The 24,775-nt window shown below is 43.0% G+C and overlaps 1 protein-coding gene across 4 annotated transcripts in view; it reads right to left on the bottom strand.

Moving 5' to 3' along the window:
* Positions 1-24,775, bottom strand: part of LOC115148538 (SH3 and PX domain-containing protein 2B) — an 88,350-nt gene that overhangs the window by 27,885 nt on the left and 35,690 nt on the right. For all 4 annotated transcript variants that reach the window (XM_029690498.1, XM_029690501.1, XM_029690499.1 and 1 more), the window contains exons 4-6: positions 11,478-11,554; positions 2,900-2,991; positions 26-51 (exon numbers count right to left, since the gene is read on the bottom strand). In XM_029690498.1, the coding sequence (XP_029546358.1) occupies positions 26-51; positions 2,900-2,991; positions 11,478-11,554 (195 nt within the window). The remainder of the gene's footprint in view (positions 1-25; positions 52-2,899; positions 2,992-11,477; positions 11,555-24,775) is intronic.

Genomic DNA, 24,775 nt, shown 5'->3' with positions numbered 1-24,775 from the left:
AAAATGTAAAACAAAACTTCCTTACCTGGCTTCTTCTTTCCAATGGGTTCCCTGTAAAAGAGAAATGAAATCATTAGAATCAAGTAAGAGGAAATATATAACTTGGACAGAGTGAGTCAGTAAAGGAGTTTGGAACGTTTTATTACTTAGAAACACTTTGAAAATATTTCCACCTACGTAACAACGGATATATGCTTCTGAAAATATAAAAATGTCAACCCTGTGAATAACCACACGGATTCTATTTATTTCATTCAGGCAAGTTTTGGGACTCACTTTGAAATAAATAATTTGATCACGATTCAGCCACATTCAAATCTCAGTTATACATTTGTTCTGCTAGTCATGCAGGCTCTAGTCTAGATGAGTGAAACTAAAAACTCTAAGATCCATTACATATCTACAGATGTGCTGACCTTTGCTCCAGATGAGAGGGGATATGGTTGATAGTGAGTTTCTGATACTGGGCTGAATGAGAACATGATACTGTATCCGCTCAGTCTGCTTTATCCATTTGGACTGCAATCCTCTATCCATTCTCATATGCAGTAGCTGATTCAATGTCCAGATGCCCAGGGATACTGAGGTGGCTAATTCAGCCTGACGTTCTATTCTTTCTACACTCTCTCGCACACACACGCACAACTGTCCATCTTATTTTCCTCCTGAATTAAAATTCACTCTCAATCACATAATGCATTGTTCCCCTGGCAACTCTGTTATTGCGCTAGCCCCAGAGCATCTGCTACATTACTTAAATGTAATACATCTCCAGCCATTAGTTTGACTATTAGCGTACTGTCAAAAGAGTCTCCAGCCAAGACAGCCACAGCTCCACCACTAGCCTGACTTATCAAAGGGAAGCAGACGGCTAGTGGCAGACTGGAGTCGGGACTGGGTCAGAAAGGCAACGCACTGTCCAGTATCCTGTATTCCGTAAGTATATTACAAGAGTTTTCCATAAGATCAAATCAGCCCTCCCCCTCACGCTAAATGAGGTAGCGTTGGACCAAGGATGAGTCAATCACGGTCAAGGATGCATTGAATAGGAGGACCAACACATCAGTGGGAGGACTGTGTTCAATATGGAGCTTTAAAACCTAGAGCAAGCCCATTCTACTACCAGGTGCCAGACCACAGATGTCCTAACCAATGATGAGCTAGCAATATTGGGGCTCATCCTCTCTTCTCTTCGACATCTTCCTTATACCTCTCCACTCCTTTCCTCCCTTCTACCTCTCCTTGCCTGTCTTTTATATCTCCCCTCCCCTCCTCTACCGCTCTCTCTCCTCTACTCTCTCATGCCTGCTACTTCAATCTCGCCAATGGACAGACAGTGACATCCCTCCTTACTCTGGTAGATTTATAGAGGGCTGTATAGCGACCCAAGAGAGAGGGGCTGGTGACACGATGTCAGCCCAGCTGAACACAGTCTGCATTAGAAGAGAGCTGTAATCCAATTTTAATAAAGACAAACCAAGGTCTTTTCTATATTCATCTGCCTCTCCCTCCGACCCTCCATCCTCCCCTCCCCCGTCCCTAGTAGCAGATGCTTGGGGTTTGTCTGTCTGAGAGGTAGCTAATAAGGTATGTGTCCTTGGCAACGGCCAGAGGGAACTAGCTCTCCTCCATCTGTCTGTCTAAGGAGATGACCTGACAGCAGCCATTCATAGTGGCCAGAGCAGTGACAGGCCTTGTATTCTTCTCCTTCCACAGAGATTCATCTCCTCCGCAATTACTGAACACACCATGCATATTGTATCAAACAATCAGGCACCAGGCAGCCATCTTGGATTTCGACCAAGGTACTCATGACTGCAATAATGTCGATGGCCAACAAACTCTGAGGAACGATAAGCATCCTTGTGCAAAATCACTGATTAACGGTGCAGAATTATATTGTTGACGTTCAGTGACATTCTATTGATTTGTTTGTCAAACGGACGCACAGCAAAAAAGCTGATCGACAAACTAACGCAGAAAAGTGTTTGGCTAAGATTGGACAGCCTAGATAAGATTGTAACATTACTCCCATAAAACCTGAAGTAGTTTTGGGGTGTGTGAGTCGAACACCTCTGCATAAATAAATATAACACATAGGCTTAGCTATGTGGCTAGATGACTGTAGCTGAGCATGTCAAATCTGGGTTGAAGTACACATAGATAGGAAGCGGTTTGTTATCGCAGAAAAACTAGTAAGAAAAATGCGGGACTTGTCAAATAGGGAAGGAAGAAAAATATAATCTGAAGAGCATCAGGTTTGATACATTTCACCAGCCATCACTGGGCAAGCAATAGTTTAAAGGCCCAGCGCAGTCAAAAGCAGTCACCTGTTACCACTAGTAACCCCTCCTGCCCTCCAGGCGTCTGGTAGCTCAACAACACATACGTGACGGGGGGAAATGGCGTGGTGACTTTATGACTTGTGTTGGCACGTTGTAACTGTCAGGCTGACTATGACACTAATGTGTTGATTGAGATTTACAGGAGTTCATGCCGCCTCAGCAGTTCTCTCATACACTGCTCCGCTAGGCTACATGTTATGTAGCTCTCACTCAGGGCAAACCAACCGCTCCCCCCCACCACCACAGCAATACCAGAGGGAGCATGACATCATAGTCATTACACTCTATGATAACCTATTACTGATGGATTGGCTTGTTTCAACATAAAATGACATGGTGGTCAGGAGGAGGTACTTTCTGCTACTTCGTGAAACAAAGCCTGCACACAGCATTATGCTTCTCTTTATTTGTAGTGTTTGTTGTTGGCCCAGTACACGCGTGAATGTTTGAATGTGCATACTGTATAACTTATATGCATTTGTGCTGCTTGTCAGACTGTGTGACAGTGTGTTCCTTTGACAAGATCGTGACGAATGGTGTGATGTGTAGCTTACTCTTTAGGTGGGTTGAGGTCCTCAGGACGAGTCTCGAAGAACACACGAACCTCCTCACACTGGGATATGTACACGGGCAGCTGAATCAGAGCCTGCGCATAAACACAGAAACACACGAAGGTTCGAATGTTAATCAGAACCAAATGAAGAGTTTCATTCCAAAACGCTATGCAGTATATCCATTTTCCGAATTGTTGGTCAATTTGCTTTTATTGATTAAAGAAAATAAGAAATTGTATGTTTTTTCACTATCTAATCATGGCATGGGGTTGTTCAATGACAGATGTATTTGTTTAAAATCTATCACTTGGTTTTATTTATTTTTTTGCTAAACGCTACATATCCGCCTCACTCTCAGAAATAAGTAGTACTGCTAGGTTTTACATACACTTAGATTAGAGTGATTAAAACTCATTTTTCAACCACTCCACAAATTTCTTGTAAACAAACTAAATTTTGGCAAGTCGGTTAGGACATCTACTTTGTGCATGACGAGTAATTTTTCCAACAATTGTTTACAGACAGATTATTTCACAATTCCAGAGGGTCAGAAGTTTACATACAGTAAGTTGACTGTGCCTTTAAACAGCTTGGAAAATTCCAGAAAATTATGTCATGGCTTTAGAAGCTTCTGATAGGCTAATTGGCATCATTTGAGTCAATTGGAGTTGTACCTGTGGACGTATTTCAAGGCCCTTCAAACTCAGAGCCTATTTGCTTGACATCATGGGAAAATCAAAAGAAATCAGCCAAGACCTCAAAAAAAATTTATGTAGACCTCCACAAGTCTGTCTCATCCTTGGGAGCAATTTCCAAACGCCTGAAGGTACAACGTTCATCTGTACAAACAATAGTACGCAAGTATAAACACCATGGGACCACGAAGCCGCCACACCGCTCAGGAAGGAGATGCGTTCTGTCTCCTAGAGATGAACATACTTTGGTGCGAAAAGTGCAAATGAATCCCAGAACAGGGTCCAACAAAGGACCCTGAAGATGCTGGAGGAAACAGGTACAAAAGTATCTATATCCACACAACCTGAAAGGCTGCTCAGCAAGGAAGAAACCACTGCTTCAAAACTGCCATTAAAAAGACAGACTATGGTTTGCAACTGCACATGGGGACAAAGATTGTACTTTTTGGATAAATTTCCTCTGGTCTAATGAAACAAAAATAGAGCTGTTTGGCCATAATGACCATCGTTATGTTTGGGGGGAAAAGGGGGAGGCCTGCAAGCCGAAGAACACCATCCCAACCGTGATGCCATCTATTTTGTGAAGCGCACCAGTCTCTCCTGCAGCAAAGTACCCCCACAACATGATGCTGCCACCCCCGTGCTTCACGGTTGGGATGGTGTTCTTCGGCTTGCAAGCCTCCCCTTTTCCTCCAAACATAACGATGGTCATTATGGCCAAACAGTTATATTTTTTTCATCAGGGATTCATTTGCACTTTTCGCACCAAAGTACGTTCATCTCCAGGAGACAGAATGCGTCTCCTTCCTGAGCGGTATGACGGCTGCATTGTCCCATGGTGTTTATACTTGCGTACTACTGTTTGCACAGATGAACGTGGTACCTTCAGGCGTTTAGAAATTGCTCCCAAGCATGAACCAGACTTGTGGAGGTTTACAATTTTTTTTGAGGTCTTGGCTGATTTCTTTTGATTTTCCCATGATGTATTGATTTTGAAGGTAGGCCTTGAAATACAGCCACAGGTACACATTCAATTGACTCAAATGATGTCAATTAGCCTATCAGAAGCTTCTAAAGCCATGACATTTTCTGGAATTTTCCAAGCTGTTTAAAGGCACAGTCAACTTAGTGTATGTAAACTTCTGACCCACTGGAATTGTTATAAGTGAAATAATCTGTCAAAACAATTGTTGGAAAAATGTCATGCAGAAAGTAGATGTCCTAACCGGCTTGCCAATACTATAGTTTGTTAACAAGAAATTTGTGGAGTGGTTGAAAAACAAGTTTTAATGACTCCAACCTAAGTGTATGTAAACTTCTGACTTCAACTGTATATATTATAAATCAATATAGTAGTAATATGATATCTGTATTTAAATCATTTACATTTTACATTTACCAGACGCTCTTATCCAGGGCTGTTAGGTTCTGCTTTTCTTTTCTTAGCCAACCTTGTGTTCTTGAACGTAGCCCTCTTTCATTTTTGTTCATTGATTTCACCTGTGTTCGTTTCTCACCTGGTCTCATCAGCTCCCTATTTAGTTCAATTCTTTCTGTTTGTATGGTTGTGAGGTATTGTTTGTTTTTGACCATTGCCTGCCTGTTACCACGATTCCTGCCTTCTGCAAAGGCTTAATAAACATCTGCTGTGCTCTGCGTGTGAATCTACAACTTTTTCTCCCTGAGTATTCACTACAAGGGCGACATACATAAGTGCATTCATCTTAAGATAGCCAGGTAACACAACCACAGATCACAGTGAAATATACAGGATACGAACATTCCATTCCAGCTGAACAATGGATTTAGCGTTTTGCAAAAAAATGACATTTTCATATACATTGAAAATATGATTTAAACATCTGAGCACAGTGATATTTTACACACACATGAACGAACCCATAAGCAATCATTTCGGATGAAAAAAACACGTGAAACATTTGTGGATATAGCATTTTGGAAATAAACTCAAATGCTGCTATTGTATTTATATCAGCGGAAGTTGTATTAGTAGTGGCGTTCACTTGGAAATAGGTAGCCTGTTTCCCAGCTGGTGGGTCTCTCCAACAACACAGCCCTTATTATCACTGTGTGCAGAGTGGCAAGTATGCAGCACACTCCTCGCTGCCATGAGGCATTTCTCAAAGCTATCCATCTCAGCCTCAGACCCAGCGTACATCTGCATTTAATAAGGCTAAGTGCCTCAGTACTGTCCACCCAGAGAGGGGCAGCTCTCTCTCGCTCCCCCAGAGCCTGAATTATGATATGGCTGGCCCGTATCATAAAATACAGGCCAGACAGAGTTCAAGGTGCCCTTGTCCGGTGTGGCACCTAGCCCTTTTGGACTCACCGTATGGGAAACCGTGCCAACAGACTGCCCATGCTAAAAGTGTGGGAGGATTGCCATAGGCTTAGCTGAAACCCTGTTCTCCATTAGCGTCGGTGTAAGAGGGTGTGCGTGTGTGCGCGTGCATTCGTACGTGTGTGACTGTCCAGTGGTCAATTACAAAGATTCAAATCTTAAAATGCCTTTTTATGAGAGAAAAATCAAAATTATTCTCTGGAGTCAGCTAAGAGTCAGATGATAAATGTTTTAAGTGTTGACCTCCAGAGGAGCACCCCCATCCCCTGGTCCTGCTGACTGAATCTGGTACACTGTGTCTGGGGTTAGGAAGAACATACTCCCCCTGTATTTCTCACCCCTTCACTCTGCCTGTGACCTGGCAGGTCATTAGTATTCTCCCCAGAGACTGGGAGCCGGAAGGCACATTACAGCAAATTGACTTTATTGGTGGTCTTTACAGCAGGCAGCATTAACCTAATTGTGTGTGTGTGTGCGCGTAAGTGTGTGTGTGGCGTTGAGTGCATGTGTGCTAGTCAAATAGAAAACAGTGAAGGTGGGGAGAGAATACACATACATTACATGTATATTCAAGTAGATTATAGGGGTGGCTGGTAGCCTAGTGTTTAGAGCGTTTGGCCAGTAACCGAAAGGTTGCTGGATCAAATCCCAGAGTTGACAAGATAAAAATCTGTTGTTCTGCCCCTGAGCAAGGCAGTTAACCCTCTGTTCCCCGGGCGCCGAGACGTGGATGTCGATTTAAGGCAGCCTCTCTGATTCAGAGGTGGTTGGGTTAAATGCGGAAAACACATTTCAGTTGAAGGCATTCAGTTGTACAACTGACTAGGTATCCCCCTTTCAATTTCTTAAACAGCATACACCAGCATTCTATAGCCCACCCTTTCCAAACAATGGAAATTCTGAAGATTGAGAAACAATGGTAAAAGGGCAAAACTGGAGTGAAAACCTATATCCTTCAAGCGTCAACGTCTCCTCTTCAACAGCAGAAACTCCAGCAAAGGTCATTCCATGCGAGTCAAATTCAGGTTTAGGACTCACCCAGCGTTTTGACAGAAAGATCCAAATGGTGATCCTCTGAGCCAAACATGAAAGCAACTGCACTAAACAAAAACATAAATGCATCATGCAACAATTTCAAAGATTTTGCTGAGTTACAGTCAATAAGGAAATCAGTCAATTGAAAATTCATTAGGCCCTAATCTATGGATTTCACATGACTGGGAATACAGATATGCATCTGTTGGTCACAGATACCTTAAAAAAGGTAGGGGCGTGGATCAGCGTTTGCCTCATGTAGCGTGACACATCTCCTTCACATAGAGTTGATTGTGGCCTGTGGAATGTTGTCCCACTATTCAATGCTGTGTGAAGTTGCTGGATATTGGTGGGAGCTGGGACATGCTTTAATTCATGACGATCCAGAGCATCCCAAACATGCTCAATGGGTGATATGTCTGGTGAGTATGCAGGCCATGGAAGAACTTGGACAGTTTTAGCTTCCAGGAATTGTCTACAGATCCTTGTGACATGGGGCCGTGCATTATTATGCTGAAACATGAGATGATGGCAGAGAATGAATGGCACGACAATGAGCCTCAGGATCTCGTCACAGAATCTTTATTAATTCAAATTGCCAATGATAAAATGCAATTGTGTTCGTTGTCCGTAGCTTATGCCTTCCCATACCATAACTTCTCCACCACCATGGAGCACTTTGTTCACAATGTTGACATCAGCAAACCGCTCGCCTACACGACGCCATACACGCTGTCTGCAATCTGTCCGGTACATTTGAACCCGGAATTAATCCGTGAGAGCACACTTCAGCGTGCTAGTGGCCATCGAAGGTAAGCTTTTGCACACTGAAGTCAGTTACAACGCAGAACTGCTGTCAGGTCAAGACCCTGGTGAGGACGATGAGCATGCAGGTGAGCTTCCCTGAGAAGGTTTCTGACAGTTTGTGCAAAAATTCCTCAGTTGTGCAAACCCACAGTTTCAACAGCTGTCCGAGTAGCTGGTCTCAGAAGATCCCGCCGGTGAAGAAGCCAGATGTGGAGGTCCTGGGATAGTGTGGTTACACATGGTCTGCGGTTGTGAGGTCGGTTGGATGTACTGCCAAATTCTCTAAAACGACATTGGAGGCGGCTTATGGTAGAGAAATAAACATGAAATTCTCTGGTAACAGCTCTGGTGGACATTTCTGCAGTCAGCATGCCAATTGCACACTCCCTCAAAACGTGAGACATCTATGGCATTGTGTTCTGTGACTAAATTGCACATTTTAGAGTGGCCTTTTACTGTCCCCAGCACAGGGTGCACCTGTGTAATGATCATGTTGTTTAATCAGCTTCTTGATATGCCACACCTGTCAGGTGGGTGGATTATCCTGGATAAGAAGAAATGCTCACTAACAGGAATGTAAACAAATTTGTGCACAACATTTGAGAGAAATAAGGTTCTTGGGGTTTGGAAAATTTCTGGCATCTTTTATTTCAGCTCATGAAACATGGACCCAACACTTTACATTTTGTTCAGTATATAAAGTAAACACCTTCCATTTTCCCCTCTGTCAGCCTGATCAGGGCCAAGACAGAGGGGGGTTAGGGGGACCCCCTGAAATGAATAATAGAAAGAAAAAGCTGTAAAGACTTATCGTAAATATAAACAATCTACATAGTGAATACCATTGTTGTTTAATATGAAGGTTTCAGCATGAAATATCCTTTATATATTTTTTACACACATTTATTTATTTTACTATGTCAATATGGATTTGTTGTCAATATTTTGACATCAAACTGGGTGTCAGTTCTGAAAAAAGTCAATAGTTGAAAGAGTTGCAGAGTTAATTGAAAATAATGACATTGCTGATTAGATGCTCTAAACAAATGTATTAGGCTATTTTCCCTTGAACCATATGGTCTATCTACTATAAACTCATGGACAATATAAAACAGAGATATAAAGAATGAATACTATATATTAATTTACTATAAGTTAATAGAACAATAACAAAGTAAGTTTCAAACATCGCTGCTAATAACAGCTAGTTTTCAGGTTACATATTCCTCCCATTAGGTTAGTCCAAATAGAGCCCTCACACCATGCCCAGACCAGACGCGCGCGTGCACCATCGTGCGCAAATAGATTTGGTCCCCCCACACCAAAACGCAATAATGACACGTAGGTTGAAATATCAAAACAAACTCTGAACCAATTATATTAGTTTGGGGACAGGTCCAAAAGCATTAAATATTTATGGAAATGTAGCTAGCTAGCTTGCAGTTGCTAGCTAATTTGTCCTATTTAGCTAGCTTTCTGTTGCTAGCTAATTTGTCCTGGGATATAAATGTTGAGTTGTTATTTTACTGGAAATGGTCCTCTACACCGACAATTAATCCACACATAAAACGGTCAACCGAATCATTTCTAGCCATCTCTCCTCCTTCAGGCTTTTTCTTCTTTGGACTTTATATGGCGATTGGCATATAACTTTTATAGTATTACCACAACGACCAACTGACCTCTGTTCATCTTTCAGTCACCCACGTGGGTGTAACCTATGAGGATATGGCACGTGGGTATCTGCTTCTATAAACCAATGAGGAGATGGGAGAGGCAGGACTTGCACCGCGTTCAGCGTCACAAATAGAACTGACTTCTATTTTAGCGCTTGGCAGCGCAGACGCTTGTTGCCACGTGCGAGCAGTGTGGGTGCAATGATTGAATAACATGTATGTATGTGTGAATGTATTTTGCAACGCTTGCACACATGACATAAGAGGTGTGGTCAGCATGTTACTCATACCACTCCCAGACAGTCCTAGCTACATTTTTGCTTGAGAAAATGCTCTTTGCTAAGAAGTTTAGTTTATTTTTGACAATTTTTTATGGAAATAAGAACTCTAAGGTAATTAATTGTTACCCATTTTTTTTGTTGATATTGTGATAAAAACAGCTGCATTAGGTCTTTAAGGGCAAGCCACCAACACAGTCAACAAAGAGACTATCTATCATAGGTGGCCGTAGATCTAAACATTGAATTATTCAACGTAAGATGACTTTGTTAAGCCCTCTCTGACAAAGAGGAGAGCAGTTGTATTCAACCTTTTCTTTGTCTTCAATGTGTTCATTTGTATTGAGGATGTTACTAAATCAGTATATCAAAGTCCTCTATGGAAACCACAACAACAACAAACGTGACTGCATACCAGACTGAGGAAGTTCTACGTAATCCCATAGAAGTGCTGCAAACTTAGTCTAAAACTATTCACATAAACCTAAACACACCCACAACACATCAACTCTAGGACCTTAGTTTCCCCCCTGTATTACAGTACTTAAAGCTGTGACCTTTTTTGCACCCGTATCCCAAAACGACCCCCTGAGGTATCCTGACCCCTAGGCCTCCCCTCCCATGTGTACCCCATCTCTCTCACCAGTGACCTGGCTTCATAAACAAAGGTTCTCTGGCAACATGACAGGGAATATGTTGTTTTTTAAGAGCATGCCTGAGATGGAACCACCTTTCAAAAATTCCCCAGGCAACATAAAAAGGCAATTCTGGTTTATTGGGAAGCCTTTTAAAAGTAAACACGGCCCACTGGGCACAGACGTCAATTCAACGTCTATTCCACGTTGGTTCAACATAATTTCATTAATATGATGTGGAAACAATGCTGATTCAACCAGTGTGTGCCTAGTGGTTAAGGGCTTGTAAGTAAGCATTTCACGGTAAGGTCTACACTTGTTTTATTCAGCGCTTGTGACAAATAATGTTTGATTTGATTTGATTTGATTTGGTTGGGGGGCCTGGTGATGTTGCTGACAGGGGCTAGCTCAGGGCTCCTCAAACCACTGCCCTGATGGAGAGATAGAACAGAGATACCACAGCATCCCTACCGCCTGTGACAGAGATGGATTCCCCAATTCTCTTCTTGCTTTTCCACCAAAGAGCTAAACACAGACTCTGCAACTATGCTGCTTTGTTTTCCAGATGGAATTATTTTCTCTGTCAGCCATGTTCCAGACTGCCTTCAGTTTCCGCAATGTCTAATTCCTGAAGAAAATATCATATTTTCGAGGATGACTGATTTTGTTATCGTAAATTTCCCAGTAGGTAATGATAAACATATAAGATATGCATGTTTTTAACATTGCTAGTGCATTGGTCTTTGTATAGAGAAACCGAATGGCTATAACAGGTCAGTGGAACTAGATGTGAGGGTGTAAGGAATCCAAAACAGTCTCACTCTGACTGCCATGCTATCAGTGAGGTAAACTGGTCAGCAGGATCATGAATGCAAACCCCTCGCTCTAGTCTGAAGCTCTATCTACCACAGTGCTAATGTCCTAACACCTGAGATTTAGGTTCCTCTCCAGGCTACATCCCCATGGGAGATTTTAGGGGTTCAAGTTTGGGTCATACTGTTGTGTCGTCCATAACGAGTGAGTGTGGAAGATGTAATACCCCTGAATTGCCCCACCAGCTGAGCAGTGGTCTCAGTCAGAGCCTACTCACCCTGCAGTACTCGTTGATAGGCCTCAGGCGCTTCATGGCCACATCCCTGATATGGCTTCTCCTGAACAGGATCTTCCCTGGAAGGAAAAAAAACAACAGTCTTTAGGATCTAATGTACATGTCTTACAAAGATACGAAGCCCTCTAGCCTCCCCTCTTATCCTTGTCCTCAACCATGGTCTCACGTTATATATAGTACATACTCGAACTGTATGATAAATCAGTATTTGCATGGTGTGGATTCACAGTACCAATTATACAAGCAGACAAACAATTATAAATAATCCATAACTGCAATAGTCAGTTTTTACAGATTACTGTATTCACTTGTGAAGGAAAATGTTATGTTTGTGCTTTTCTATAATCTATTAGACTTGGTTCGTGCAAGTGACTGATTGATCGTGCCTGGGAGGAATCCTCACTATCAGTATAAGCAATTTGGCAGTACACCCAGAACATTGCATTGAGAACCAAAAGGGGTCTCTCAGTTTCAAGGTCTCAGCTTAGAGAGAAGAAGCCTCTTGAGGTATTGGTCGGTCACATGCAGGAACCACACGTTAATGATGATGCATAATGAATAATGTAAAACATGCAATTATAACTTGTCTGTGTAAACTGTATATAAGAGACCTAACGGGACTGCCCCGGCAGAGCTCCCAACCGAAGTGTACTATGGTTTGTTGGAACCTCTTCAGCATGCTAATAATAAAGAATGATTCCTTTAATATTGACTCCAGGTGTCCCTGGTGGTAATTTCCACAACAGTTTGGTGCCTGCAGAGCTTTCCAGTGAGGGTCTGTGAGGAAAACTGGTGGCCCATATTATGTAGCATGAGAGAAATTCCCATCTGAGCAAAAGACGACAAGGACCCACCCAGACCAGACCCTTACTGCCCAGGAGGAGACACATAATCCACGAACAATTGAGGGACATGGCAACTGATTTCAGTACGTCAATTGAAATAAATTTGTATGAAAATTATTACAAAAATAAATTAAACATAAAAATGAAATTACGTCTATTTGGTCTGGGACTACTAGAAAGGTACCATAGTCTCTGGGAGGCTAACGTAGTCTGGGACTACTGAGACGGGTAAGGGCTGTTCAGAGAAGCCCCACCGACAGCTGTCTATAGGCATTTCTGGGAATTGTCTATGTGGTCTGGGACCACTGTGGTCTGGGACTACTGAGTGTGTTTGGATAATAAGTTCCGATATATAACGTTAGCTAGGGGTTCTGTCCACCACCGCCCATCGTAGTATGGGACTACTAGTACTACTCTGGGCTCCCGAGTGGCGTAGCGGTCTAAGGCACTGCATCACAGTTCTAGAGGCGTCACTACAGACCCTGGTTCAATTCCAGGCTGTATCACAACCGGCCGTGATTGAGAGTCTCATAGTGCGGCTCACAATTGGCCCAGCGTCATCCGGGTTAGGGTTTAACCAGGGTAGGCTATCATTGTAAATAAGAATTTGTTCTTAACTGACTTGCCTAGTTAAATAAACGTTAAATAAAATAGAAAATACTAGTAATAGCACGAGGTGTTATTGAGCATGGGGTGTTGTTTTATATGTATAGGAAGTAGCGGCAAGAACCGTTGAAGAAACATATGTTGCATAGGATGTAATGACAGAGAATCGTTGAAGATGCACATGGAGTGTTGTGGGTGTGAAAACCTAAGATGTATAACGTTATATAGGGTTTCTGTATGATGTGAAAGAAGTGTGTGTCTGAATGAATACCCCAACCAGTTCTGTGTGAGCAGAGTTTTTCGATCTATAACGTTATCTAGGGGTTCAGTCCACCACCACCTGTCGATCTACAGATAGTGAGCACTGACAGGAGAAGCCATTGACAAGTTTGAGAGGGTAACAGCTGTGATGGGTAAGAGCTGTTCAGAGAAACCCCACCGACAGCTGTCTATAGGCATCTTTGGGACTTGTCTATGTGGTCTGGGACTACTGAGATTTCCTCGAGAAAATTATAGGCAGCAACTCAAACAGGAAGTACCCGTGCTAAGGTCTATTCAACGCTGGTCTGACCAATTAGAATCCATGCCTCAAGATTGTTTGATCTGGGATATGTTCCGGGTAGCCTCTGACAATAACATTGACGTATACACGGACACAATGACTGAGTTTATCAGGAAATGTATAGGGGATGTTGTTCCCACTGTGACTATTAAAACCTACCCAAACCAGAAACCGTGGATAGATGGCAGCATTCGCACAAAACTGAAAGCGTGAACCACCAGATTTAACTATGGCAAGGTGACTAGGAATATGGTCGAATACAAATATTATGAGGCAATCATACAGGCAAAACGTCAGTACAGAGACAAAGTGGAATCGCAATTCAACGGCTCAGACACAAGAAGTACGTGGCAGGGTCTACAGACAATCACGGATTACAAAGTGGAAACCAGCCACATTGGGGACACCGACGTCTTGCTCCCGGACAAGCTAAACACCTTCTTCGCATGCTTTGAGGATGACACAGTGCCAGCGACGCGGCCCACTCCCAAGGACCGTGGGCTATCGTTCTCCGTGGCCGACGTAAGACATTTTAAGCATGTTAACCCTCGCAAGGCTGCCGGCCCAGACGGCATCCCTAGACGCATCCTCAGAGCATGTGCAGACCAGCTGGCTGGAGTTTTTACGGACATATCTCTCCCTATCCCAGTCTGCTGTCCCCACTTGCTTAAATATGTCCACCACTGTTCCTATACCCAAGAAAGCAAAGGTAACTGAATTAAATGACCATCGCCCCGTAGCACTCACTTCCGTCATCTTGAAGTGCTTTGAGAGACTATTTAAGGATCATATCACCTCTACCTTACCTGACATCCTAGACCCACTTAAATTTGCATACTGCCCCAATAGATCCACAGATGATACAATCGCCATTGCACTGCCCTATCCCATCTGGGCGAGAGGAATACCTATCTAAGAATGCTGTTCATTGACTATAGCTCAGCATTCAACACCATAGTACCCTCCAAGCTCATCATTAAGCTCGGGGCCCTGGGTCTGAACACTGCCCTGTGCAACTGGGTCCTGGACTTAACGGGCCGCCCCCAGGTGGTGAAGGTTGGAAACAAACCTCAACTTTGCTGATCCTCAACACAGGTGCCGCACAAGGGTGCATGCTCAGCCCCCTCCTGTACTCCCTCTTCACCCATGACTGCGTGGCCATGCACGCCTCCAACTCAATCATCAAATTGGCAGAGGACACAACAGTGGTAGGCCTGATTACCAGCAATGACGAGACAGCCTACTGGGAGGAGGTGAGGGCCCTGGCGAAGTGGTGCCAAGAAAATAGCCTCTCCCTCAACGTCAACAAAATGAAGGAACTGATTGTGGACTTCAGGAAACAGCAGAGGGAGCACGCCCTTATCCACTTTGACGGGACCACAGTGTCATACACATCACTGACAATCTGAAATGTTCCACCCACACAGACAGTGTGCTGAAGAAGGCACAACCGCAATAGAAATTTGGCTTGCCCCTAGGACCCTCACAAACTTTTACAGATGCACAATTGAGAGCGTCTTGTCAGGCTGTATCACCGCCTGGTATAGCAACTGCACCGCCCACAACTGCAGGGCTCTCCAGAGGGTGGTGTGGTCTGCCCAACACATCAACCACCCGAGCCTCACTGCCTGCCTTCCAGGACACCTAGAGGACCCCATGTCACAGGAAGGCCAAAAAGATAATCAAGGACATCAAACACCCGAGCCACGGCTTGTTCACCCCGCTACCATCCAGAAGGTGAGGTCAGTACAGGTGCATCAAAGCTGGGACCGAGAGACTGAAAAACAGCTTCCATCTCAAGGCCATCAGACTGTTAAATAGCCATCACTAGCCAGCAACCACCCGGTTACTCAACCCTGCACCTTAGAGGCTGCTGCCCTATATACATAGACAGGGAATCACTGGTCACTTGAATAAATGTTTACATACTGATTTACTAATTTCACATATATAATGTAATCTATTCTACTGTATTTTAGTCAATGGCACTCCGACATTGCTCGACCTAATATTTATAAATTTCTTAATTCCATTCTTTAATTTTAGATTTGTGTGTATTGTTGTGAATTTTTAGATACTACTGCACTGTTGGAGCTAAAACACAAGCATTTCGCTAAACCCTCAATAACATCTGCCAAATGTGTATATGATCAATAAAATTTGATTTGATTTTGATTTGATGTTGGCACGGTTTGCCAACAACAATACCCCTGCCAATACAGTATATCCTCCAAACAACGGCTTCGAGGGCAATATCACTTAAACAACACATGATCTTATGGTGCATTTAGAATGGTAACAGCAGGCCTGCATAACGTATGTTACAGCTATGAAGAACAATGAGTAGGCTAGGCTATATTGAGTGGACTTGTGTAGACACGTAAAGACAAATACTAATAGAGACTGATTCACTTTTCTCACAGCAAATGATCTCATGGCATATTTGGAATGGTAAGAGTAGGCTTACATACAGTGGGCTTGTGTAGAGACTGTAGTGCATTCCGTTAGAATGCAGACCTACTAGCAGGCTAATACAGTGGCTGGCCTCATAAATAACCCAACTCTGAAAGTACAATGAAAGTAGTTAAGTGCAATGTGAATAGTTTAGCCTTCTTGTGTCTTGTCATGAATTCATGATCAAATATAGTGGATGACATCTAAAATATATGGTCCTTATCACGCAGCCACAAATATGGCCACCGGCTGGTCTGGGTTTGAAGTCACCAACAATAACAAGAAATGGATACAAATAGGCCTCCGAAAAAGTATTAAGTTCCATTTGAAATATATCTTTTAGATATTTCACTTTATGGGGATTCGCTCTAGCGGATTCTCTAACTGAAGTACCAATCACAGCGTCTGTTGGAGACAGAGAGGGCTCACACCACCTCTGGTCATTCTCACCTCTCTTCCTTGTGAAGAGTTCTCTAATGCTCCTGAAGCTCTCCTCAGAATTCGATGATGTAGAAAGGGCGAGTTTGTTTGACAGGGTCAGAAAGGTTGGATGGGGGTGGGGTTTGGGTGGTATTTTGGGTGGGGGGAATGGGAGTAGTGAGATTTGTAGAGCTTTATTTTATTTTATTAGAAACAGGGCTAGATAAGAGCATATAGATGCTCTTATCAGGTTGGTCACATTTGTTCTGGTCAATGGACAACTCGACACCCAAGTGGCCCCCGTGCTACAGCTCTCCCCTCAACACTTTCACAGCAGCTGAGGCAGGAAGACAAATGCTCTGTCGCTACTATGAACTATCCCCAAATCCCAGTGTTATAACGCTGCCCTTTGTAATAAAAGTCTCTGTCACATTAAAGCGTCTTGCCGAGGGAATACAACAAAAAAGCGCTCTGGCACCACTGGTGAGCGAGAGTCATCTGACTAGCGGGCAACTCGCTGCAAGAGAAGGGAATTTGCACAGATGTGCAGTCCACCCCTGGGTCTTGTCAACAGTCACAAAGGGGTACAGTTTGCTATGAAGCCTCCCGCTTTTAACGGGGTCCTGATGACAACAGCAACTGGCGACTCAGGGCGCATACCAGAGGAGATATCCTTTCTATTAAGCAAAGGGTCTTTCAGAATAATACCAGCGGAATAGAGCCATTGTGGCTCCTACTCCCAGTACTTCCAGGGGGGAGGGGGGCACCCCATTCTGGCTCTACGGATCCTCAACAGCTTTCTGAGTGTACATGTTCCGTATGCTTTCGCTCAATGTGCGGTCTCGCTCTATTTGTCAAGGCAACTGGTTCACTTCAGTCGACCTGCACAACGCTTATTTTCATATACAGTCCCTTAAGTATTCACACCCCTTGACATTTGCCATATTTTGTTAAAGTGGGATTATAATGAATTTAATTGTCCTTTTTGACACAACTGCTCTTTTTTTAAACATTCTTATTTATTTATTTTACAAATGTTAGCATTTTTCTTCCACCATCTTGATTAGATAACTATTCAACACCCCTGGCAGCGATTACAGCTGTGAATCTTTCTGGGTAAGTCTAAGAGCTTTGCACACCTGGATTGTACAACATTTGTCCATTATTATTTTCTAAATTCTTCAAGCTCTATAAAATGGTTTGTTGATCATTGCTAGACAACCATTTTCAGGTCTTGCCATAGATTTTCAAGCAGATTTAAGTCAACTGTAAATCGGCCACTCAGGAACATTCACTGTATTCTTGATAAGCAACTCCAGTGCAGATTTGGCCTTGTGTTTTAGGTTATTGTCCTGCTGAAAGTTTAATTCATCTCCCAGTATCTGGTGGAAAGCAGACAACCAGGTGAACCTCTACAATTTTGCCAGAGCTTAGTTCCATTCAGTTTATTTTTGTTTCTATCCTGAAACTCCACAGTCCTTAACGATTACAAGCACACCCATAACATGATGCAGCCACCACTACGCTTGGAAATATGTAGCGTGGTACTTGGTCATGTATTGGATTTGCCCCAAACATAACACTTGGTGTTCAGGACTAAAACTAAATTGCTTTGCCATATTTTTTTGAAGTTTTACTTAAGTGCCTTTTTGCAAACCAATAGGTGCCCTTTGCGAGGCATTGCAAAACATCCCTGGTCTTTGTGGTTGAATCTGTTTTGAAATTAACTGCTCAACTGCAGGACTTTACAGATCATTATGTGTGGGGTACAGAGATGAGGTAGTTATTTAAAAAAAAACTCTAGCTATTGCACGCATTGAGTCCATTCAACTTGTGATTTGCTAAGCACATTTGGCCAATTGTGGGCCAATTGTGAGCCGCACTATGAGACTCTCAATCCTGAACTTATTTAGGCTTGCCATAACAAAGGGGTTGAATACTAAAGCTTTTAATTAAAAAAAATGTATTTCTAAAAGAAAATCTAAACATAATTCCACTTTAACATGGGGTATTGTGTGTAGGGAAGTGACAAATCTCAATGTAATCCATTTTTAATTCGGGCTGTAACAAAGTGGGGAAAGTTGAGGGCACAAAGTACTCTGTCGACATGCAGGAGTTCTCAGGTTTGCCTTTCAAGGAAAAGCCTACGAATACCTCGCTGTCCCCTTGGGGCTAACATTCGCTACCCAAATGTTCAGCAAGTGTGTAGCGGCAGCTCTAGCACCCCTGAGAATCAAGGGACTAAGAGTATCTGCTTACATCGACGATTACATGCCTTGCTCCCCGACACAGGAGCAAGTGGTAGGAGACACGGCTTCTCTTGTAACCCACCTCAACGAGCTAGGGTTCAAGATCAACCAGAAAGAGTTGTTTGGTGCCATCACAGAGAATAGAATACCTAGGGGTCAAGATGGATTCTCGCTCTCGGACGGCCACGCTCTCAGACGGCCTTATCACGTCATTCTGACAGTGCTTCTCCCTGTTCAACAGGGGGTGCTCGGTCACGCTCAAAACGTGTCACCTAGTGCTGGGGTTGATAGCGTCCATCTTGGTACTACCACTAGGACTACTGAGCGTTGGGTAACTGCTCCATTGCCTGTGTCCACGTCTGCACCACAATCAAAAGGTTTAAGTTGACCACAGACTGTCTCTCGGCTCTCCGTCACTGGAAGACCCTCTCGATCTTTGCATCAGGCACTTCCCTAGGGTTAGTGTCTTCGAGCGAGGTGGTGACGACAGACTCACTCACAGGGTGGGATGCAGTTCATGAGGCAAGAGCAATGAATTGACTGTGTTCACCACAGCTCCGCCACTGCTGACAATGTTTCATTCGCTGATACACTTTCTGCCCTTCCTTTTGGAATTGTTACATCCTGGTCAGTATATAATATGACTGGTGGCATCAACTGCCTGGGTGACATCAACTGCCTCAGTCTCCAGACTACTATATATACACACAGTACCAGTAAAAAGTTTGGACACACCTACTCATTCAAGGGTTTTTCTTTATTTTACAATTTTCTACATTGTAGAATAATAGTGAAGATATCAAAACTAAATAACACATATGGAATCATGTAGTAACCAAAAAAGTGTTAAACAAATCAAAATATATTTTAGAGTCTTCAAAGTAGCCACCCTTTGCCTTGATGACAGCTTTGCACATGCTTGGCATTCTCTCAACCAGCTTCACCTGGAATGTTTTTCCAACAGTCTTGAAGGAGTTCCCACATACGCTGAGCACCTGTTGGCTGCATTTCCTTCACTTTGTGGTCCAACTCATCCCAAACCATCTCAATTGGGATGAGGTCGTGTGATTGGGGAGGCCAGGTCATCTGATGCAGCACTCCATTACTCTCCTTCTTGGTCAAATAGCCCTTAAGCAGCCTGGAGGTGTGTTTTGGGTCATTGTCCTGTTGAAAAACAAATGATAGTCCCACTAAGCACAAATCAGATGGGATGGTGTATCTCTGCAGAATGCTGTGGTAGCCATGCTGGTTAAGTGTGCCTTGAATTCTAAATAAATCACTGACAGTGTCACCAACAATGCACCCCCACACCATCACACAACCACCTCCATGCTTCACGGTGGGAACCACACATACGGAGATCATCCGTTCACCTACTCTGCGTCTCACAAAGACACAGCGGTTGGAACCAAAAATCTCATGTAGTTTCATCAGACTAGAGAATCTTGTTTCTCATGGCCTGAGTCATTTAGGTGCCTTTTGGCAAACTGCAAGTGGGTTGTCATGTGCCTTTTACTGAGGAGTGGTTTTGGTCTGGCCACTCTACCATAAAGACCTGATTGGTGGAGTGCTGCAGAGATGGTTGTCCTTCCATCTCCAAAGAGGAACTCTGGAGCTCTGTCAGAGTGACCATCGGGTTCTTGGTCACCTCCTTGACCAAAGCCCTTCTCCCTCGATTGCTAAGTTTGGCTGGGCAGCCAGCTCTAGGAAGAGTCTTGGTGGATCCAAACTTCTTCCATTTAAGAATGATGGAAGCCACTTTGTGGTTGGGGAACCTTCAATGCTGCAGAAATGTTTTGGTACCCTTCCCCAGATCTGTGCCTTCACACAATCCTGTCTCAGAGCTCTACGGACAATTATTTTGACCTAATGGCTTGGTTTTTGCTCTGACATGCACTGTCAACTGTGGGACCTTTATATAGACAGGTGTTTTCCTTTCCAAATCATGTCCAATATATTGAATTTACTCCAAGTTGTAGAAATATATCTCAAAGATGATCAATGGAAACAGGATGCACCTAAGCTCAATTGAGTCTCATAGCAAATTTGTCATTATGGGGTATTGTGTGTACATGAGGGGGAAAAAATAATTTAACGTAACAGTGGAAAAAGGGAAGGGGTCTGAATACTTACCGAATGCACTGTGCGTGCACATGTACCGTACGTATTATTTCAGCCATATCCGTTGCTGACGAGTGTATAAAATAGAGATGACGGCTCATAATAATGGCTGGAATGGAGTAATTGCAATGGTATCAAACACAAAAGATGTGGTTTTCATGTGGCTGATAGCACTCCATTGACATCAGCTACATGCACAATCCCCCCCCCCTTCTCTCCTCTTAAAGGTGTGAATTATATTTTCTCTACTTTGGCTTGCTGACAGTCCAGACACTTTCCCAGAACAGTTTATTAAAACTGAGTCAGGAGACTTGAAAGTTGACCACTATTCTCACTCTCAGTCCTCAAATAGAAAGCTTTCTTGACACTTTTCCAAGTTCTCTGGGGTCAAGGGGAAAATCGACTCAACAACTGCCCTCTTTGTATGTTCCACATGATCATGGGTGCATTCGATGAAAGGTCTGTTTTTAGGGGAAAATAAAATGTCTGTTACAGTTCAGAGTCAAGGCTGGGCCAGATAGGCAGACTTCATGGCAAATCTGTGACGGCCAGCGGGGTATAAAACTGCTTTTATTGCCCAGAGAGCGACTTCAAGTCCTCTACTCAACACAATACCTACCCAGGGCAGCCACAGGAAACTGTCATGTGAAATAGTGTCTTTTAAAAATGTGTTGTTGGCAACAACAGATTATACAAATTTGGCCAAGGGGTCTGTAGAACAAGTTTAGAGGGTACAATACAATGTAATATTGTTAATCTACACTAGAGGCTACCCTTAGATGCACATCAGGGCTTGGGAGGCTCACAGGGATCCACAGTACTCCATAAATGATTCAGTTTTCAAGTCAATACTTCTTGTATCCCCCCCCAAAAAAAAGTTGCACTAATTTAAGCTTTAACTGCTAAATTGTCTTGCTGTCCCATGGCAAAATGTGTAGAATTGGGATATTACCATGAACTGCAAAATTCTCTGACACGAAGACTAGGACTTTTCTTTTAATATTCTTTCCCAAGGCCTGAGACTTTGTTAGTCCGGCCATGCGCTGCAGCAGCCATAGTGTAACTCCTTGTATGCTATTTTTATCACACTCAAGTCAGAGTTGGGTTATGATTTTAAGTGGGTTCCTGATGAATTTGCCATCACAAAAGGGGTCCCGAGTCCAAAAAAGCTTGTGAACCCCTGGGCTATTGAATTGCGTTTGGGGCTGAGTGCTGGAAAGAGGCATGTCTGTGGAGAGGGTAGATGGTATGTGTGTTAAGTAATTACAGGGGTTCCAGATGCTGACTGATAACATACAGCCACTTCCCATGTTGCTGTATAATGGCCTGCTTTGTTTACTGGTACACAGCACTTAAGTACAAAATACTTTGTTATTCTCTTTGGAGAGGCATGACCAAATGACATAGGCTACACAAGTGTTACATAAATATAGGTTCTTAATAGAGACAATTTATGCAGTTCCATGGAATTATTCAGTTCCATGGCGCCATTTGTGTAGCTGCTATTTTGAAGTTAAGAGCAAATTTGCCTTGGCTCCTGATATGAATAAATTAAGCTGTGTGGAAGCTGACATAGCTCTGTGCTGTGACAGTCACTGAGGTCGTCAGACAGCCTGGATATACAAACATTCATCATTAGATCCTCTGTCAACATTGATTCAATTGATCTCATTCACAACATTGAAGAGTCGACTGCTGACTCGTATGCTGAATCATAACCACAGTGAGGGGGGGAAAACACTAAGCAGACATTTTGCAGACGCCACAGAATGACTTTTCTGATCCTAAGAGGCCAAAGAAGTGAAAACAAAATGAGAGGCCTTGAAGTACAAACTAAGTCCTGACAGGAAAACCACTTCCGTGTCTTGTTGGTTTGGTCTGAGTCGACCAGATTTGCCATTTGGTCTGCAACTGTTTCCCTGACCATGTGGTCGTGAGTGCAGACAGAAATTTGCTGTGCAAATCGGGCCATGCCACAGTTCTCAAAGAGCAGCAGAAGTTCATCAGAGGCTACTAGACCCTGCCAGACAGCTTCACATAGCAGGATGTCAAAGACTAACAGAATGTCTTTCCGGTCTCGTTCTGAAAGACGAGTGGGCGGAGAAGGGAGGATTTAGACATAGGAGTTCAAATGGGAACCACCTGAAATAATTTTGAGCTGCTCACTTCAATGACATTTCATTCAAGGGAGACCAACAACTCAAAACAGCAGGCCTAGATGTTGACGTGATGCGGCATACGATAACCATTCCAATATCGGCACCGTTCATTGTTGGGGAAAAATAAGAAATTCTACATTTTAGTTTTGGATTATTTTTGGATACTTTAAACCAGGAATCCTCAACTAGATTCAGCCACGGGCAGATATGTTCTTGAGCGGATGGTCAGGGGGCCGGATCTTTTAGTTTTTCAATACATTTGCAAAAATGTCCAAAAACTAGTTTTCACTTTGTCATTATGGGATATTGTGTGTAGATTGCTGAGGAAATATATTTATTTAATTCATTTTAGAATAAGGCTTTGTCATGACGTTGGCCTGTGGGTAAGGTTTATGACCCCCCCATAAATACCTTTCTCCCTTCCCCTCTCTGACCCTACTGAAGGACTTGAATAGCCTGTGTTAAATATAGAGAGTCTGGGAACATCAAACAAATGGGGAAAAGGAACCATATTTTGGTAATAAAACCAGTTGGAAATATGCTTTGGAACGTAATGAGTATGGATGTCAGTTCCGTTGTCATCTGAGACATTATGACTGATGACAGGACGACATAAACTGTACCTGGGAAAGTATACACCCTCTAGTTATCAGAGTCACATGGAATTGTTATGCAATTGAAATGTTTGATATTAAAATTGTTTGTTAGGAGATTAAATGTAATTTTAGCTTCCAAATGAGAGAATTGGGTTTTCATAAGGAAAGTGCCCTGCTTGATCAGTGGCCCACCCCTGTGAAGAGGAGGGGTTATAAACAATGAAACACATCCTTCCCCCCTCTCCACTATATAAGCCTTTGACGAAAAGATAACCACGTTGTTCCAGTACGTGAGGTCTGCAGCCTCTACGTTAGAAGGACACACATGTCAACTAAGCCAACCTAGGCGTGAGCTATGGTATGAACTTTGAGCTTATTCACTACAGAAGTGCTACTTCCTAGCCGTTGAGTTAGCAGCGGCCGCTGTAGACGTGTGCTAGGAAAGGACGGACGACGGATCCAGTCTAACAGACGGACGAAGATACCACCACGTATCCAATTTACCACCAGAGACATTCTTCCGAGTACAGGAAGATCTGTTGGCCAACCCGGCCAGCATCTACGACCAATCTACCGAAGAGCAGCTCAGAGTAAATATTTATTGCATTTTCCTTTTCCAAATGGGCGGTAATTTAGAATGCATAAGATAATGTATTTACGATAGCATAGCTGTTGTTTCTTCATTCCTAAATCTTCCCGCTCTTTCATTCAAGCCCAACCCCCTTTCCTTTGTGTAACCAGCTTTCATACAGGTTCCGTCCACCAGGACATTTTCTGTATGACATCATTTGTATTCTGTGTATATGTAATTCTGTGTGATTAGTTTAGGTATTTAGTAAATAAATAATTAAACCCAATTTTGTATTGCTGATTCAACTTGTTAGCCAGGGTTCGTGAAGATAGCCAAGAATTTACAACTTTCATTATGAGACTGAAAATAAGATAAGGGTTAATATTGACTGCTATCGATGTAAAATATTACTAAGTATTTTAAGAGTTTATTCGGAAGATAACGGCTCTATAAACGTTCTTCCGTGGTGTCCCGACTTTCTAGTTAATTACATTTACATGATTAGCTTAATCAGGTAATATTAATTACAGAGAAATAATTTTATACGTTAGCATGTCATATCACTTAATCCGGCATAGCCAAAGACACGACAGCTTTAATGTAACAATATTTGGAAAAAGTCAAGCGATCAGAATATTTTCCGACAGCACTGCAATTACATTTAATTTGTAGACTGCAAATTGACCACAAGAAGCCC

Source organism: Salmo trutta, chromosome 15 (assembly GCF_901001165.1).
Source record: "Salmo trutta chromosome 15, fSalTru1.1, whole genome shotgun sequence".
Lineage (NCBI taxonomy): Eukaryota > Metazoa > Chordata > Actinopteri > Salmoniformes > Salmonidae > Salmo > Salmo trutta.
The sequence above is the reverse complement of the archived record's forward strand: the minus strand, read 5'-3'. Positions and strand labels throughout refer to the sequence as shown.